The following is a 19,595-nucleotide window of genomic DNA, read 5'->3' as shown; positions in this document are numbered from 1 at the left end:
ACTGTCTCTATCTGTTACCGATTTGTACATTCTAAGTGCTTAGTACAGTGCTGTGCACATAGTAAGCGCTCAATAAATACTATTGAATGAACATAAGCTAGTTTGAAGAAATGGTTGCTCAGGGTGTCTGCATGACTTGAGTACAATAATGGAGAAGCAGCGTGGCTCAGTGGAAAGAGCACAGGCTTTGGAGTCAGGGCTCATGAGTTCGAATCCCAGCTCTGCCACTTGTCGGCTGTGTGGCTGTGGGCAAGTCACTTAACTTCTCTGTGCCTCAGTTCCCTCATCTGTAAAATGGGGATTAAGACTGTGAGCCCCACGTGGGACAACCTGATTCCCCTATGTCTACCCCAGCGCTTAGAACAGTGCTCGGCACATAGTAAGCACTTAACAAATACCAACATTATTATTATTAATGTAATTTTGCCTTACTGCAAAGTTCTTTAAGAACACAACTACCGCATTATAGGAAAGTGATTGAAGGTGATTTTGCATTCTGCATAAGAAGACCTGCTTTCCAACACAACAAGAAGAGGTGAAACTCCTGATTCCCAATCTGTCCGCCCAGTACAATCCTCCTAAAGTTAGATTGGGATATATGTAACTTTGCATATCTGGGGCCTAAAGTGGAATATTCTACTGAAAATTAGTTTTCATAAAAAGCACTTTGCCCAGCGTACACACGATCCATCTCGGGTTAGATGTTTTTCACTCTTTTTCTCCGTATTTTTCTCCCAGCAGATATGAGACACCTGGCAAAGGGAAACCAAACAATGATTTCTGAATTCATCCTCCTGGGATTTTCTGATGATCCACAGCAGCAGCCATTCATCTTTGGGCTATTTTTCTTCATGTACCTCATCGCAGTGCTAGGAAATCTGCTTATCATCCTGGCCATTGGATTCGACTCTCACCTTCACACACCCATGTACTTCTTCCTGAGCAAACTATCTTTTGTGGACCTCTGCCTCACGACCACCACCCTCCCCAAGATGCTGCTCAACATCCAGACCCGGAAGAAAACCATCTCCTACACTGGCTGCCTGACGCAAGCTTACTTTTTAATTTTTTTTGCCTTTATGGACAGTTTCCTCTTAACGGCCATGGCTTTTGACCGGTATGTGGCCATCTGCCATCCTTTATATTACACCACTACCGTAAACCCGCAGCTCTGCGTCTTCCTGGTGGCCGGGTCCTGGTTTATCACCTTTCTCCATGCCCTGTTGCACACTGTCATGACGGCTCGGCTCTCTTTCTGTGGAGACAACGAAATCCCTCACTTCTATTGTGATCTCACCCCCCTGCTCAAGCTTTCCTGCTCTGACATCAGCACCAACGAGGTTTTGATTTTCACTGTAACTGTGCTGCTCGGTTCGGCTCCTGCGATGTGCATCGTTGTCTCCTACATCCGCATCGTCTCCGCTGTGCTGAAAATCCCATCTGCAGAGGGGAAGCAGAAAGTCTTCTCCACCTGTGGCTCCCACCTCACCGTGGTCACTCTGTTTTATGGGGCTGGCATGGGGGTGCACTTCCAACCTTCATCTATCCAATCCAAGCATGAGGATTTGCTAGCCTCTGTGTTATACACGGTGGTCACCCCCATGCTGAACCCCTTCATCTACAGCCTGAGGAATAAAGACATGAAAGGGGCCCTGAGGAAACTCTTCAGCTGCGAAACAATCCCCATGCAGAAACTCTGACTTCTACCTCCAGTCTTGTTGTCCAAACTCAAGACAACCACAGAGATCTTCAGGAGTGGAATTTTCAGTGATCACCATCCCCGTGATTTTCACTGCGCCCAGAAACACCAATTTTTTTTTTGTACACAATCCATACAATACCTTTTTGTGATCAGACCAATAGACCATCCAGTACAGGCCAGTATTTTGTTTCCAACAGTAGCATTGGAATTCAGGAGATGGTAGCCTTCCTTGACACAGAGCCTAATTTTTAGGGATTACCATCTAACATCTTTAATTTTTTTTATTGGAATTTAAGTTCTTACTATGTGCCAGGCACTGGTCTAAACACCGGAGTTGATACAAGAAAATCAAATTGGACATAGTCCTTGTCCCGCATGGGACTCGCAGTCTTAATCCCCATTTTATAAAAAGGGTAACTGAGGCACAGAGAAGTGAACTGATTTGCCCGCGGTCACACAGCAGACAAGCGGTGGAACTGGTATTAGAACACAGGTCCTTCTGACTCCCAGGCCTTTGCTCTATCCACTAGGCAACACTGCTTCCTTTCTACATCCCAATTTCCCATATAGTAACACTTTATAGATTTCTCATCCATGAATTTGCCCAAACCTGTCCTTTTCTCTGCTCAAATTTTCTGCTTACACAGTTTTTGCTGGTAACAGATTTCATATACTTACCATTCACTGTAAATAATAATGTTGGTATTTGTTAAGTGCTTCCTATGTGCAGAGCACTGTTCTAAGCGCTGGGGTAGATACAGGGTCATCAGGTTGTCCCACGTGAGGCTCACAGTTAATCCCCATTTTACAGATGAGGCAACTGAGGCACAGAGAAGTTGTGACTTGCCCACAGTCACACAGCTGACAAGTGGCAGAGCTGGGAGTCGAACTCATGACCTCTGACTCCGAAGCCCAGGCCCTTTCTACTGAGCCGTTCTGCTTCCCAGAAATGTAAAGAAATGTTTGCTTCCGTTTGTTTTATTCCAATCAATCAATGGTAATCATTGAGCACTTACTATGTGCAGAGCACTGTATTAAGTGCTTGGGAGAGTATAAAACAGGAGAATTAGAAGACACGTCCCCTGCCCATAACGATCTTCCAGTCTAAGGAGGAGTATGAATATGAATATCAATATGAATAACTAATTTATAACATATAATTTAAAAATAGGGACATAAATGGCATGGGGCTCATTCATTCAATTGTATTTATTGAGCACTTACTGTGTGCAGAGCACTGTACTAAGTGCTTGGAAAATACAATTCGGCAACAGAGACAAACCCTACCCAACAACGGGCTCGTAGTCTAGAAGGGGGGAGACAGACAACAATACAAAACAAGTAGACAGGCATCAATAGCGTCAATATAAATAAATAGAATTATAGGTATATACACATCAATAAAATAAATAGAATAATATATCTGTATATATACACAAGTTCTGTGGGGCGGGGAGGGGGATAGAGAAGAGGGAGGGAGTTGAGGCGATGGGGAGGGGAGGAGGAGCAGAGGAAAAGGGGGCTCAGTATGGGAAGGCCTCCTGGAGGAGGCGAGCTTTCAGGAGGGCTTTGAAGGGGCTAAGTGAGCTAGTTTGGCGGATATGAGGAGGGAGGGCATTCCAGGCCAGAGGTAGGGCATGGGCCGGGGTCGACGGCGGGACAGGTGAGAACGAGACACAGTGAGGAGGTTAGTGGCAGAGGAGCAGAGTGTGCGGGCCGGGCTGTAGAAGGAGAGAAGGGAGGCGAGGTAAGAGGGGCCAAGGTGATGGAGCGCTTTGAAGCCAATAGTGAGGGTGGGATGACTCTCAAATGACTAAAGGTCACAGATCTAAAGGCATAGATGACACAGAAGGGAGAGCGAGCCAGGGAAAAGATCAGTCTTCATTGTCTTGGAGGAGATGTGACCTTAATAATGCTTTGAAGGTGGAAAGAGTGGTGGTCTAGTGGATTATGGAGGGGGAGGGAGGATGTGGGAAAGGGGTCGACAGCGAGATGGACGAGATCACCCAGGGAATACTGAGAGGCTTTTGGGACATAAAATTCCCAAAGACCTAGTTAAAGTACTTGCCAAACTTTACTGTATCCCTATGTGGTCAATTCCCATGAGAAGAGCTGTGAGTGTGGAAGGTGGGGAAGTGAAGGGGGTGGACCAATCTCCTGACAATTCTTTGCCTCTGGGACTGTTGATATCCCAGTAAAATTTATATTCTTGATATCTTTGATTCTGGGAAACTTGATTTTATATCTCCCTGTGTTGGAGAATCTCATCCTCAAGCCCTAAACTCTGGAATTAGGAGGTTCAGAGCTGAGGATGGGAGTCAGAGACTCCGAGCTTCAGAACCCACTGTATGCCTGTGCCTCTTCCCTCCTCAGATAACTGAGGGTGATAACACTTACCTCCTTCCCAGGATGGTCTTGCAAACTCATTCAATTTTTTAATTGACTCAGTGTCAATTTTCTTAACAAAGTATGTGGCCAGGTCATTGGAGGGAAGGGATGGGGGTGGGAAGGGGGGTAGGGGGCCTGAGGAGGGAGTTAAGTTGCCTGGAACAACTGGTGAGGGAGATGGGCATGGGTGTCAATAAGGGTAGAGAAATAATTTTGCCGGGCAGAGGAGAGGGCAGAGTTACATTATACAAGGATAAACTTGAAATGGATGAAGTCAACTGGATATTTAGATTTCCATCAGCAACGCCCTGTGGTTCGTGCATAAGAGCAAAGGAGACAGACTGTGCAGGTGATCCAGGGCTTCTAAAAAATTGTTCTGCACACATAATAATAGTACTGGTACTTGTTAAGCACGTAGTATGTGCCAAGCAGGGTTCTAAGCACTGGGGTAAATACAAATGAATCCTATTGAACACAGTCCTTGTTCCACACGGGGCTCAAAGTCTTAATCCCCATTTTACAGATGAGGCAACTGGGGCATAGAGAAGTTAAGTGACTTGTCCAAGGTCACAAGCAGACAAGTGGTGAACCTGGGACTGGAACCCAGGTCCCTCTGACTTCTAGGCCATTGCTCTTGCTCCTTCTTAGATCTTCCCACACCTCAAATTTCTCCAATGACTGCCCATCCATCAGAAACTCCTCATCATTGGCTTCAAGACTGTCAAACAACTCTCCCCCCACTACATTCTTGCTCATCTCCCACTACAACTGAGGCCCCACATTTCGCTTCTCTAATATCATCAATCTACTCACCGTACCTCACTCTCATCCCTCTGGCCATTGACCTCTTGTTCACGCCCTCTCTCCTGGCCAGAACTCCCTCCGCCTTCGAAAGCAGCACAGTGGATCGAGCACGGGCCTGGGAGTCAGAAGGTCATGGTTTCTAATCCACTTGTCTGCGTTGTGACCTTGGGCAAGTCACTTCACTTCTCTGGGCCTCAGTTACCTCATTTGTAAAATGGGGATTGAGATTGTGAGCCCCACATGAGACAGGGACTGTGTTCAACCCGATTTGCTTGTATCCACCCTGTTGCTTAGTACAGTGCCTGGCACATAGTAAACGCTTAACAAATACCATAATTATTATTATCTGACAGACTGCCACTCTCCCCATCTTCAAAGCCTACTAAAATCATATCTCTTCCAGAAAACCTACCCCAACTAACCTCTCATCTCCCCACCCTATCCTCCCCTCCTTCTGCTTCACCTATGCACCTGTGTCTCTACCTCATAAACACTTCGGTACTCACCTTACTCCAAATCCTACAGCACTTGTGTACATATCCTTTTACTAGGTTATGTCTTCTACCCGTAATTTCATTTTGATGTCTGTCTCCAGCTAGACTTTAAGCTCCTGGATGGTAGGGATCATGTCTTATCTATTGTGCTTTCCCAAATGTCTAGTACAGGGCTCTGCATACAGTAAACTCTCAATAAGTACCAGTGATTGATAATGATTGATTGAACAGGGCTTGCGATCAATCTACTACCTTTCTCAATCTCCAGTAAGATTCTATCACTCTCTCTTCAAACACCTAGAGTGGTGCTTTTGATAGAGAGGGGAAACTTCAGTGGAGGAGTGGGTTTTAGGAGAGAAGATGAGTTTTCAACATGTTGAGTTTGAGGTGCCAGCAGGACATTCAAGCAGAGATATCCTGGATGTAAGAGGAGACGTGGGGATGTAGATTAGGTGAGAGGGTGGAGCTGGTGAGGTACATATGGAGCCATCTACATAGAGGTGGTAGCTGCAGCCATCGATCAATCATATTTATCGAGCACTTACGGTGTACAGAGAACCGGGCTAAGCCCTTGGGAGAGTACAATATAACAGAGTTGGTAGATACGTTCCCAGAGCTTACAGTCTAGAGTGGGGAGTCAGATATTAAAAAAAATTATGGTTATGTATATAAGTGCCGTGGGACTGAGGGTGGAGCGAATTGCAGTCCAATTGCAAAGGTGATGCAGAAGGGAGAGGGAGACGGGGAAATGAAGGCTTAGTCAAGGAAGGCCTCTTGGAGGAGATGTGATTTTAATGCAGCTTTGAAGGTGGGGAGAGAGATGGTCTGTCAGATATGAAGGGAGAGGGAGTTCCAGGCCAGAGGAAGGACATGGGCATAGGGTTGGAGGCGAGATAGACGAGACTGAGGTACAGTGAGTAGGTTGGTGTTAGAAGAGTGAAATGAACATGCTGGGCTGTAGTAGGAAATCGAGAAGATGAGCTCCCTGAGTGGGTGACTTGCAAGTTCTGAAACAAATTATTGTGCCCAAGCAGGACTCTACTCTGGGACTGCTGTCAGACATGGCCCGACCAGGAATTGGGGTGATCTTTGGTATTACCTGTGGATTTCAATATGTAAATAATGCATCCTGGATCCAGGGCCAGTCTCTCCTCCACCCACCTTTTTCCAGAGAGAGAAGAGCTGAAGGACGCCATTTTGAATTTTTCTTTCAGGCTGAAGATTTCTTGGAGAAAATGGGCAATCTATAATTTCTGTGGGTGTGAGCATAAATTATACTAATTGAGGTAAATTTTGACAAATGAGATATAGATCCACACATAGATCATGCTGATCAAGATATGGATGTGCACCCAAATCTACTAATTGAGATACAGATGTATGCATAAATCATGCTAATTGAGTTAAGGATGTGATTAGACATCTCGTTGATTGAGTTATGGGTGGGTGCATGAATCATGCTAATCAAGTTCTGGGAATGTGTCATGTTCATCAGTCTCTAGGTGCACGCATAATTTGTGCTAATTGTTTATGAGTCGACACACATTCATTACGTTGAGTTATAGAGCTGATTCACACTCGTAAATTACATGCCGAAGAGACGATGATGGTAATTGTCTTCAGGACCAACAACCTGTGCAAAAGAATTGATTACAGTGGTAGAGGTTTACACAAGGCTACTCTCGCCCAGGGAAATCGTTTATATTTCTTTATTGCCTTGCCTTCCCCAACTTCTGGACTTCTCTCTCTTTCATCCTTTAAGCTTGTGACTGCATCTCCACAGTTTTAGGGTGATCCCGCTCATACTTTCCCCTAGTGCTAGCGTCCCACCCCATATTCCACCTCCTCGCTGACTTCCCTGCTTCCAGCCTCCAGTCCATACTTCACTCTGCTGCCCGAATCATTTCTCTGAAACATCATTCTGCCAGGTCTCCCCATTCTTCAAAAACCTCCAGTGGTTGCCCATTCCATTCCACCTCAAACAGAAACTCCTCACCATCAGCTTTAAGGCACTCAATCAGTTCTCCTCCTGCTACCAACCTCGATTACCTCCCACTATAGCCCAGGTCACACACTTCACTTCTTTAACATGAACACTTCTTTAACACGGACTTACTTAAAGTACATCGATCTCATCTCTCTTACTGCCGACCTCTTGTTCACGCCCTCCATTTTACCTGGAACTCCTTGCCCCTCCATCTCTGACAGACCCACCACACTCCTCATCTTCAAAGTCCTATTCATTCAGTCGTATTTATTAAGCACTTACTGTGTGCAGAGCACTGAACTAAGTGCTTGGGAAAGTGCAATACAACAAGAAACAGTGACATTCCCTGCCTACAAGGATCTCACAGTCATACTAAAATCATATCTCATCCAAGAAGCCTTTCTGAATAACCTCTCATTTCCCCACCATATTCGCCCTCTTACCTGTGTCGTCTATCTGCTTGAATCTGTATTCCCTAAGCACTTTGTTCCCCATCAACCCCTACGCCCACAACAATTATCCTTGCTGCTTCCTCAACTGTATTTTTTTATTGTCTGTCTCCCCGCCTAGACTGTAAGCTCCTTAATGATGATGATGATAATAATTCATTCAATCGAATCTACTGAGCGCTTACTGTGTACAGAGCACTGTACTAAACACTTGGGATAGTAAAATGTAACAATAAGCAGACACATTCCCAGTCTTAAGACTTAAGATGCACTTACAGTCTTGCCCACCCGTGTGTCTTCCTGGGGCAGGGTGACGGAGTTCCCATGAGGCAAGATGGCTGCCATATTTGTTAAGTACATTCTATGTACCAGGCACTGTACTAAGCACTAGGGTAGATACAATTAAATTAGGTTGGGCACAGTTCCTGTCCCACGTGGAGCTTCACCGTCTAAGTAGGAGGGAGATCAGGCATTGAATTCCCATTGTACAAATGAGGAAATGGAGGCACAGAGAAGTTAAGTCACTTGCCCAAGACCACCCAAGAGGCAAGAGGCGAAGCTGGGATTAGGACACAGATCCTCCGATTCTCAGGCCCTGGGCTCTTTCCACTAGGCCATGCTGCTTCTCTTTGAGGGCAGGGATCTTGCTACAAACTCAGTTGCATTGTACTCTCCTAGGCACTTAGTACAGAGCTCTGCACACTGTTAAATGCTCAATAAATATCATTGATTGATTGATTGATTGACAAGGGAGTTGAAGAGGTGATCCTGGGAATGACAAACTGGACAGTGTCAATTCTATAAAGTATCTACACAATAATTATATCTAGGATCCGTGAACCCTTACAACACCACCCCCTGGTGGGAGAAAGGCAGTCAGGTTTCTTCTGTTCATAATAATAATAATAAATGATAACGTTGGCATTTGCTAAGCGCTTACTATGTGCCAAGGACTGTTCTAAGCACTGGGGTAGATACAAGATAATCAGGTTGTCCCATGTGGGGCTCACAGTCTTCATCCCCATTTTACAGATGAGGTAACTGAGGCACAGAGCGGTTAAGTGACTTGCCCAAGGTCACACAGCTGACAAGCGGTGGAGCCGGGATTAAAACCCATGATCTCTGACTCCCAAGCCCGTGTTCTTTCCACTGAGCCACGCTGCTGCGCATGAAAATGGTACCTCATTAATTAATATTCCTTGAAAGGGTCAATCAGTAACTGGATAGGAGGGAACCAACAGACATAATATACACTCAGCTCTGCCAGAAAGCATAATTTCACCATGTGTTTTAGCTAAAACATGGCTAAAGAACAGGGAACGACCTTCCAATAGCATGAGCTGGATATTATCGTGTCGAATTAATGACTCAATCAAAGCTGTTTCTTGAGGGCTTACTTCTTGGGAAAGTACTATACAACAGAGGTGGTAGATATGATCGCTGTCCACAAGGAGCTTACAGTCTACAGAGGGAGGCAGACATTCAAATAGACTACAGATAGGAGAAAAAGAATAAGAAACAGTTGTGCTCATGTTTGCGGGATTGGACACAGTGAGGACTTTATATGAGTTTTTCAGGAATTCATCCTCCATGTCGTAAATGTCCTAGGTGGATTTGTATTATGACAGGTCTTTGACAAGTTTCCACACAAAACAGTCTAAAAAAACCCCCCAAACTCAGTAACCTTGGGACTGGAGGAATAGTTTGTCATAGATATAAAAAGGCCTAAAAGATCAAAAACAAAGGGTAGGGGGAAAGGGAATTTTGGGGATGGATGAGGGTAAACAATAGGGTTCTCACGGATCTGTACTAGGACCAATTTTGTTCAGCATCTTCATAAATGATTAGGGAGAGGGAGTGTGCAGTGAAATCTGAGAAGCAGCATGGCCTAGTGGATAGAGCACGGGCCTTGGAGTCAGAAGGACCTGGGTCCTAATCCCGGCTCCACCACTTGTCTGCTGTGTGACACTGTGCAAGTCACTTCACTTCTCTGGGCCTCAGTTACCTCATCTGTAAAATGAGACTGTGAACCCCATGTGGGACATGGACTGTGTCCAACCCGATTTGCTTGTATCTACCCCAGCACTTAGTACAGTGCCTGGCACGTAGTCAGCGCTTAACAAATTCCATTAAAAATAAATCTCCCAGTTTGCAAATAACATTAAGCTCTTCTGGGTGGTGAATTGCTATGCCAATGGGGTAAAACTGCGGCAACTACCAAGAGGTGTGAAGGGGCTGAAAAGGGGCCGGTGAGCTTCAGAATGAACAACTGCAGCATGATACGTCTGGGGAAAAATAATCTAAACTCCAAATACATGTGATGGGTTCTGAGCTATCAGTCATGGCTCAGAAAAAGGAACTCAGAGTCATTGCTTATTGTTCTTCTAGTTGCAACAGCTGATAAAAAACCCCCAACCAAATGCATAGAAACCAAACCGAAGGGCACAGTTCAGTCCCTGTGTATAATCGTAGCTCATCCCCACTTGGTCGCTGCATCACGGGAAAGATGGAACAGAGAGAGAAAGGACTGAAAAGGAGAACCAGGACGAGGAAGCTTCTGACTGAGGAATGACTTAGGCTTCTGTCTGGAAAGATGTAGGGAGGGAGAGAACGTGATTGACATTTACAAATGCATGTCAGGATGAACACGAAATTGTTGTTTGCCAAATCTCATGCAACCAGGATGAGGGGCACCCATTAAAGCTTGAAGGTGTTGGGGGTACGAAACAAAAGCAAACAGTGGATGGTAAGAGTGTGGAATTCATTACCGGAGGATGTTGTGCAGCCCAAAGTATCAGATGTTGAAAAGAGAACTTGGATAAATTGATGGAAGAGCAGTCCATACTGGGTACCAAAGGGGAAATGAGGGATATAGAAGAGAAAGGGAGTTGCTTTGGTTGGTTCATCCCTAACCATGAGGATGGGCATCCAGGAGGGCATGGGCCCACCAAACACCCTCTTCCACTGGGCTGTGGGGTCTGTGCCCATGAATGGCAGCACACATGAGCTTATGGTCTTCTGATTTTCCACCAGACCCTTCCCAGAGCCTAGGGTCTGGCAGCCCGCGCTCCCCCTGCCCCCGCAAGGAATGCTGGTACATTTGCCCAAATTCTTTGACCAAGGAAGGTCCACAGAGGAGTCCTTGCACTTCAACTGACACACTTCAGGCAGGACACTGCACCCCCCCCCCCCTTTGAATCTCGGGGCCAGCAGATTGTTTCCATGTTCCCAAGCCCCCGCGGCCTGTACCTCAGAGCATTTGATAGCAGTCCCGTGCTGATGACGATGATTAATTATTTATGGTTTTTTTATGGCTTACTATGCGACAGGCACTGATGATGATGGCTGTGAGAGAAACTGATCATAGGAAGCCCATTCTGGGTAACAGTTCTATGACCTACTGTTGGGTTTGCCACACTCTGAGGCCTCCAAGGTTCAGGACCAGCAGTTACAACTTCTGGGAGGCGAGAGTTTTCCTGTGGCAGAGCTTCATCAGAGCCCTTTTCATGTCCTTGTTCCTCAGGCTGTAGATGAAGGGGTTCAGCATGGGGGTAACCACCGTGTACATCACAGATGCTGTCGAGCCCCTCCGGGACCCTTGGGAAGACCCGGGGCTGAAGTAGACCCCAAGCCCTGTGCCATAGAACAGAAACACCACTGACAGGTGAGAGCCACAGGTGGAGAAAGCTTTCCACCTCCCCCCTACAGACGGGATTTTCAATATGGTGGAGATGATGCGTGAGTAAGAGACAAGGATCCCGATGAAGGGGACCGCAGCCAGCACCACCACAAAGAAGTAGAGCAGGATTTCGTTGGGGAGGGTGTCTGAACAGGACAGCTTTAAGATATGGCTAATTTCACAGAAGAAGTGAAAGATCTCATTGTTGGAACAGAAGGACAAATGAAACACCAGTAAGGTGTGTAAGAGGGAAATGAGACTCACAACGATCCAAGGCACCCCGACCAGCAAGGCACAGACACGTGGGTTCATGATGGCGGAATAGTGCAGGGGGTGGCAGATGGCCACGAACCGGTCGTACGCCATCCCGGTGAGAAGGAAGTTGTCCAGAATCACGAACAGCATGAAGAAGTACATCTGGGCCAGGCATCCGGAGAAGGATACGGACCGACTGTGGGTCTGGATATTGCACAGCATCTTGGGGACGGTGGTGGACAGGAAGCAGGCGTCGACCGCGGACAGGTTGCTGAGGAGGAAGTACATGGGGGTGTGCAGGTGCGGGTCAGAGCCGATAGCCAGCACGATGAGCAGGTTCCCCAGGACCCCGAGCAGGTACATGCAGAGGAACGACACGAAGAGAAGCTGCCGCTGCTCCGCCCGGTCGGACAGTCCCAGGAGGAGGAATTCAGAGAGGCTGCTTTGGTTCTCCCTGGCCATGGGGCCGGGGCTTCTGCGGAGGGAGAGACAGGGCAGGGGAAGAAGAGGAGGTCATAACATTTTCCTTCGGCCCAATCCCCCTTCTGGAATTGCGAGGCTGGCAGTTGGATGCTGCCGTCCAGTTGGGGACTCTGCCCTCTGGACCCTACACCTGGGCACGGGCTTGGAAGGGAGCCTGCCCAGCAGGTGAGCTGCCCCACGTGTACTGGGGAGGGCGCTCACCCAGGATTTCACCCAAACGATCATATTTATTGATGTTTACTATGCGCAGAGCCCTGGACTCAGCCCAGTGTGTTTCACCTCCCTCTACTCGTACCTCTGGACTCTAAGCTCGTTGTGGGCAGGGAATGTGCCTGTTTATTGCTATACTGTACTCTCCCAGGTGCTTAGTACAGGACTCGGCACACAGTAAGCACTCAATAAATATGACTGAATTGAATGAATAATAATAATAATGTTGGAATTTGTTAAGCGCTTACAACTTGTTGTAAACTTGTTAAGCAGAGCACTGTTCTAAGTGCTGGGGTAGAGACAGGGTAATCGGGTTGTCCCACATGAGGCTCACAGTCTTAATCCCCATTTTACAGATAAGGTAACTGTGGCACAGAGAAGTTAAGTGACTTGCTCACAGTCACACAGCTGACAAGTGGCAGAGCCGAATACCTCAGGGTCAGTGACAATAAAAGTCATGTACCACTAAAGTAGTACCTGGCTTCAACACCTGTTCTTCCTCCTACTTAGAATGTGAGCCCCATGTGGGATTGGGACTGTGTCCAGTGTGATTAACTTGTATCTACCCCAGCACTTGGTATAGTGCATAACACATAAGCACTTACAAAGACCACCATTATTTGAGTCAGCTCCTTCTCCTCTCCCCCTTTTCGGCAAAAGCATTAGGTTTGTTCTCTCCTCCATGCTGACAGAGCGCATCAATCAGTCATCCAATGGTACCTATTGAATGCTGACTGCGTGCAGAGCACTGTAATAAGTACTTGGGAGAGCACAATACAGTAAAATCGGTGGACATGATCGATGGTCAGAAGGAGCTTACAGTCTGAGGGAGACTGACATTAAAATAAATTAGATAGGGGAAACAGCAAAGTATAATCAATCAATACGTGGTATCTATTGAATGCTAGTCTGTGCAGTGTACTGTGCTAAGACTGATTGAGTAGTCTAGGCAGCTCTTTATGGGCAGGAAATATGTCTGTTTATTGTTATTTTGTACTCTCCCAAGGGCTTAGTCCCCCTCCCATCCCCTAACACTAAAGGTTCCTCAAGGGTCAGTTCTTGGTTCCCTTCTGTTCTTCATCCATATTCACTCCCTTGGTGAACTCATTTGCTCCCACGGCTTCAACTATCACCTCTATAGGGATGATGCCCAAGTCTACATCTCCTCCCCTGTTCTCTCTCCCTCCCTCCAGGCTCGCATCTCCTCCTGCCTTCAGGACATCTCCACCTGGATGTCGTCCCGCCACCTAAAACTCAACATGTCCAGGATTGAGTTTCTTATCTTCCCACCCAAACCCTCTCCTCTCCTTGACTTTCCCGTCACTATGGATGGCACTACCAACCTTCCTGTCTCACAAACCCGCAAACTTGGTGTCATCCTTGACTCTGCTCTTTCTTTCACCCTACATATCCAATCCATCACCAAAACCTGTCAGTCTCACCTTCACAACATCGCCAAGATCCACCCTTTCCTCTCCATCCAAACCGCTGTCACGTTAGTACAGTCACTCATCCTATCCTGACTGGATTACTGCATTAGCATCTTTTCTGATCACCCAACCTCCTGTCTTTCCCCACTTCAGTCTACACTTCACTCTGTTGCCCCGATTATCTTTCTAAAGAAACGCTTTGGGCATGTCACCCCCCTCCTCAAAAATCTCCAGTGTTTGCCTATCAACCTCTGTATCAAGGAAAAACTCCTCACTATTGTCTTCAAAACTCTCCATCACCTTGCCCCTTCCTACCTCACCTCTCTTCTTCCTTCTACAGCCCAGCCCACACACTCTGCTCCTTTGGGGCTAACCTTCTCACTGTGTCAGATTCTCGCCTGTCCCGCTGTCGACCCCTGGCCATGCCCTACCTCTGGCCTGGAATGCCCTCCCTCCTCACATCTGCCAAACTAGCATACTTTCCCCCTTCAAAGCCCTACTGAGAGCTCACCTCCTCCAGGTGGCCTTCCCAGACTGAGCCCCCCTTTTCCTCTGCTCCTCTTTCCCTCCCCATTGCCCTGACTCCCTCCCTCTGCTCTACCCCCTTCCCCGCCCCACAGCACTTGTGTATATATGTCCATATTTATTATTCTATTTATGTGTATATATCTATAATTCTATTTATTTATATTGATGCTATTGATACCTATTTACTGGTTTTAATGTCTGTCTACCTCCTTCTAGACTGTGAGCCCATTGTTGGGTAGGGATTGTCTCTATTTGTTGCTGAATTGTACTTTCCAAGCAATTAGTACAGAGTCCTGCACACAGTAAGCGCTCAATAAATACGATTGAATGAAGGACTGAATGACAAAAGCATGAACCAGGGTAGTGGCCATTTGAGTGAAGAGGAAGAAGCAGATCCAGAGAGTAGAGAAGATACTTGAAAGAGAACAAGTAGAGGCAGCAGATGAATACAGTCTATTCGAGGAGGTATGTAGGAAAGGGAAAAGGGAGGCAAAACAAGAGAAACACCCAGAATACAAGATCTTTCCACCTTTGTCACCCCTAGTCCTCCCTCCAGTCTTTATTACGCAGAGCAATGGGGTCAAACAGGAACTTTTACCTGGGAGAAACAGTTGAGGAGCCTGTCTCCAGCTTGGCAGCTCTTCTTCAGCAGCCTGGTCTGTATTGGGGGGCAGGGGGTGTCTCTACATCCAGGGATCCGGATCTTGGGCCATGCCTCATCTCCTCCCCACAGCGGCCTGTGTGGGAAGGGGGATGGGAGACTCAGGGCTCTGGGGACCCAGGCAGGGCTGGGGAAGGCAGGCTCACGGAGGAGCAGGCTCAGCCTCAGAGCTGAGAGGGGTTTCCCAGCAGGACTATTTGCAGAGGAGCGCTTTGCGTCTTGGGGATTTGGAGCCCTAATTCCCCCTGCTTCTCATTAGAGGCAAAGACTGAACTCACACTCTCTGACCCACCTTCCCAGACACTTCCCTCTGGGGAGAAAAAAGATTTTGCCCCAGTTTTGGGCTCTGGAGGGGTGTGCCTGAGAGGAGATGTCATCTCTTTGGTGTAAGGGTTCTGGGGATTGCTCCAGTGCCAAGGTGTCCTGGCACTACCCTCCCCGAACCCCAACTCTCCTGCTGTATCCTTTGGGGACACGAGCAGGCCTGATCTTCTCCTGGGACCTGCCCAGCCAGGGCTATTGGCTTCTCTGGGCCAGTGGGAGGTGACCTTGCACACACTGGGCACCTCTGGGGCAACCCTGATGAAGATGAGATGAAGGGTCTTACAGCCATCTGAAATAAAGGGAAAGGGAGGTGGGGGTAGGGGACTTGGACACATGACAGGAGCTGAAAGTGCTCTGATGAGCCCGTGGCTCAGTGAAAAGAGCACGGGCTTGGGAGTAAGAGGTCATGGGTTCGAATTCCGGCTCTGCCACTTGTCAGCTGCGTGACTGTGGGCAAGTCACTTCACTTCTCGGTGCCTCAGTTACCTCGTCTGTCAAATGAGGATTAACTGTGATCCTCAGGTGGGACAACCTGATTACCCTCTATCTACCCCAGGGCTTAGAACAGTGCTCTGCACATAGTAAGCGCTTAACAAATACCAACATTATTATTTCCTAACGGGTGGGCTTTTGTACTAATCAAATGAGTCTCCTAAAGAGCTCTCAGTTCAGGCGTGCAAGGGCTATGGTGGAGGCTCCCTGCTGATCAAACAATGGATTTATTGAGCGCTTACTGTGTTCAGAGCACTGTATTAAGAGATTCGAAGAGTATGATATAACAGAGTTCTTAGGCCCAGTACCTGCCCACAAGGAACTTACAGCCTACATAGGGAGATAGATAAGGGAAATGGCAAGGTGTAAGGATATGTACATAAGTGCCAGGAGATTGAGGGTGGGGTGTCCATCAAGTGCTAAAAGGGTAATAATAATAATAATAATGTTGGTATTTGTTAAGCACTTACTATGTGCCGAGCACTGTTCTAAGCACTGGGGTAGACACAGGGGAATCAGGTTGTCCCACGTGGGGCTCACAGTCTTAATCCCCATTTTACAGATGAGGTAACTGAGGCACAGAGAAGTTAAGTGACTTGCCCACGGTCACACAGCTGACAAGTGGCAGATCTGGGATTTGAACTCATGACCTCTGACTCCAAAGCCCATGCTCTTTCCACTGAGCCACGCTACAGATCCAATTGCATAAGTGACCCAGAAGTGAGAGGTAGTGTGGGAAATGAGGGCTTAGTTGGAGAAGGCCTCTTGGAGGAGATATGATTTTGGTAGGGCTTCGACAGTGGTGGTCTATAGGATATGGAGGGGGAAAGGAGTTCCAAGGCAGAGGGAGGATGTGGGCAAGGGTCAGCAGCGAGATAGATGAGATGGAGGTGCATAAGTAAGTTGGGTGGGGGGGGGGGGCAGGGGAGATAGAGAGGGAGAGAATGAACTTCTGTTTGATGTAGAGGTGGATGGCAATCATCACTGGAGGTTTTTGAGGAGTGGAGAGACATAGACTGAATGGTTTGTTTTTTTTTTAAGAAAACTGACCCAGGCAGAGGAAGTAAGGACTCTGAGTGGGGAGAGACAAGAGGCAGAGAGGTCAGCAAGGAGGTTGATGAAGCCTCTGCTTGTCCTTGTGTTTGTCCCTGCTCTCAGCACCAACCTTAGCTGCCATGTGCCAGCTGACCTCCCACCCTGCCCCATGCCAGCATTCACATTTCACCCATGGCTACCCAGACCTCTGCTTACTCAGCAGCCCAGGCTGCTCCAGTTATGGGCTTAACCACCCCCCTGTCCCCACCGACTCCTGGTCCACATCACCCCACCTTCCTCGCAGACTTCCCAATCTCTCACACACACACACACACACACACACACACACACACACCCTTTCCCTCCCCCAGGAGACCTTTCCCTGACTAAGCTCATGAGTCTTTAGGCTCTTCAACCCATAACCCCAAGTCATCTGTTTGTTATATTATACTCTCCCAAGCACTTAATACAGCACTCTGCACACAGTAAGCACTCAATAAATACAAATGAATGAATGAATCAAATGGTTCCCCATAAAACAAGCAGAAAAACCCAGATTTCATCCCAGGCTGTGGTACCTAGAGCAGAGTATCACTCAGCTCAAAGACACCAGTTCCCAACACAGAGTCCCCACACAATTTGCCCTGTGGTAGCCACCTCCCCATTACCCTTGAGGCATGGGAGACACACACTTCTTCCCCTTCCCCCTCAAAACCCCAAAGACCTACCCTGTACCATCTCCAATCCTTGCAGTGGAGTCAGCAGGAAAGGGAAGCTTCATGGTCATCAGAGGAAACTGAATCAGGTGCAGTGAGTTAGGGCCGGCAACACAAAACCTTCCCAACACCTGGAGGCTCTCCTCCTAGATTTCATTCATTCATTCATTCATTCATTCATTCATTCATTCATTCATTCATTCATTCATTCATTCATTCAATCATATTTATTGAGAGCTTAGTGTGTGCAAAGCACTGTACTAAGCACTAGGGAGAGTACAACATAAGAATAAACAGACACATTCCCTGCCCACAACAAGCTAACAGTCTAGAGGGGGAGACAGACATTAAAATATAAATAAATATATAAATGACAGATATCTACATAAGTGCTGTGGGGCTGGGAGTGGGGATGAATAAAGGGAGCAAGTCAGGGTGACACAAAAGGGAGTGGGAGAAGCAGAAAGGTCTTAGTGAGGGAAGGCCTCTTGGAGGAGATGTGCCTTCAGTAAGGCTTTGAAAGGGGGGAGAGTAATTGTCTCTCAGATATGAGGAGGGAAGTCATTCCAGGTCAGAGGCAGGATGTGGGGGAGAGGGTGGGGAGAGATAAAAGTGACTGAGGTACAGTGAGAAAGTTAGCATTAGAGGAGCAAAGTGTGTGGACAATCACCAAATCATCAAATAACCCCTCATTCCCTAGCCAGCTTCCAACTTTTGACATATTTGATTAGTTTTTCTTGATAACTTTAGAATCTTATGAAAAAATAATTTTTCAACTTCTCCTGGCTACATTTCCCCTGGAAACCATCTAGGTATTTGAATCTAACAGCTCCTTGAGGGCAGTGATGATGCCTACCAACTCAATTGTACTGTACCCTCCCAACCACTCAGTACACTGCTCTGCACATGGTATCTCTGTTCACACCCCATTTTCATCTTTCTACAACTTGGGAGTCAGAGGTCATGGGTTTGAATCCCAGTTCTGCCACTTGTCAGCTGTGTGACTGTGGGCAAGTCACTTAACTTCTCTGTGCCTCAGTTACCACATCTGGAAAATGGGGATTAACTGTGAGCCTCACATGGGACAACCTAATTACCCTGTATCTACCCCAGCGCTTAGAACAGTGCTCTGCACATAGTAAGCGCTTAACAAATACCAACATTATTATTATTATTATTACAACTCCTTCCCCTTCCTGCTTCTCTGTTTGCCTCCTGCCTCTGCTATCCAGGTTTCCTTCTTTTCTCTCTATTTTTTCTCTTTTCTCTTTTTATTTTTCTCCTGGCCTGAGAAGAATCAGACCCAGAACCACATAGTAATAATAATGACAATGATGATGGTATTTGTTAAATGCTTACTATGTGCCAAACACTGTTCTATGCGCTGAATAATTGTGGTACTTGTTAAGCACTTACTATATCCCAATCACTGTTCTAAGTGCTGCAGTAGATTGGCCATAGAGCCCGTTCCACGTGGGGCTCACATTCTTAATACTCATTTTACAGATGAGGTAACCGAGGCCCAGAGAAGTTAAGTGACTTGCCCAAGGTCACATAGCAGACGTGGTAAATCTGGGATTAGAACCTGATTCCCTGGCCTGTGCTCTATTCACTAGGCCATGATGCACATGCCCTACAAATTGCAGCCAGACCTCATTCTCCCACAAGCAGATTGCCAGTTAGACTACTTGAAGGGTTTAGCATGAAACCCAAGCTCTTTCAGTGCAGGAGGACCAAGTGAGCCTCTCTACTCCACCCTAGACAGCAGGATTGGCCAACAGGAGAGGGTGTGGGGCCCCTAGACCTTTCTCACACAGCCCCAACCGGGGAGAGTCTTGGATGATGTGGTAGCTCCTGACCCCCAGGCCTAAACTCACAGTTCCCCATATAAAAAGACCTGACTGCCCTTCTACACTGAGGAGGGAGCGAGCGAGCGACCTTATTTTGCCTGGCTGGTT

General features: G+C 47.2%; 2 protein-coding genes across 2 annotated transcripts; one reads left to right on the top strand and one right to left on the bottom strand.

Annotated features, from left to right (window-relative positions):
- Nucleotides 1-758: 758 nt before the first annotated feature.
- LOC100681910 (olfactory receptor 24-like) lies at nucleotides 759-1,700 on the top strand. Its single transcript, XM_029051142.1, has one exon. It carries the CDS (start codon nucleotides 774-776, stop codon nucleotides 1,698-1,700), a length of 927 nt encoding a protein of 308 aa, XP_028906975.1. The 5' UTR covers nucleotides 759-773.
- Nucleotides 1,701-11,113: 9,413 nt separating this feature from the next.
- On the bottom strand, nucleotides 11,114-15,138 carry LOC100074377 (olfactory receptor 7G3). Its single transcript, XM_029049710.2, has 2 exons — nucleotides 15,008-15,138; nucleotides 11,114-12,233 (listed from the first exon to the last, which is right to left on the bottom strand). Exon 2 carries the CDS (start codon nucleotides 12,218-12,220, stop codon nucleotides 11,273-11,275), a length of 948 nt encoding a protein of 315 aa, XP_028905543.1. The 5' UTR covers nucleotides 12,221-12,233; nucleotides 15,008-15,138; the 3' UTR covers nucleotides 11,114-11,272.
- Between the last annotated feature and the right edge of the window lie 4,457 nt (nucleotides 15,139-19,595).

This window comes from Ornithorhynchus anatinus, chromosome X1 (assembly GCF_004115215.2).
Source record: "Ornithorhynchus anatinus isolate Pmale09 chromosome X1, mOrnAna1.pri.v4, whole genome shotgun sequence".
Lineage (NCBI taxonomy): Eukaryota > Metazoa > Chordata > Mammalia > Monotremata > Ornithorhynchidae > Ornithorhynchus > Ornithorhynchus anatinus.
Note: the sequence above shows the minus strand (reverse complement) of the source record. Positions and strands in the feature narration are given on the sequence as shown.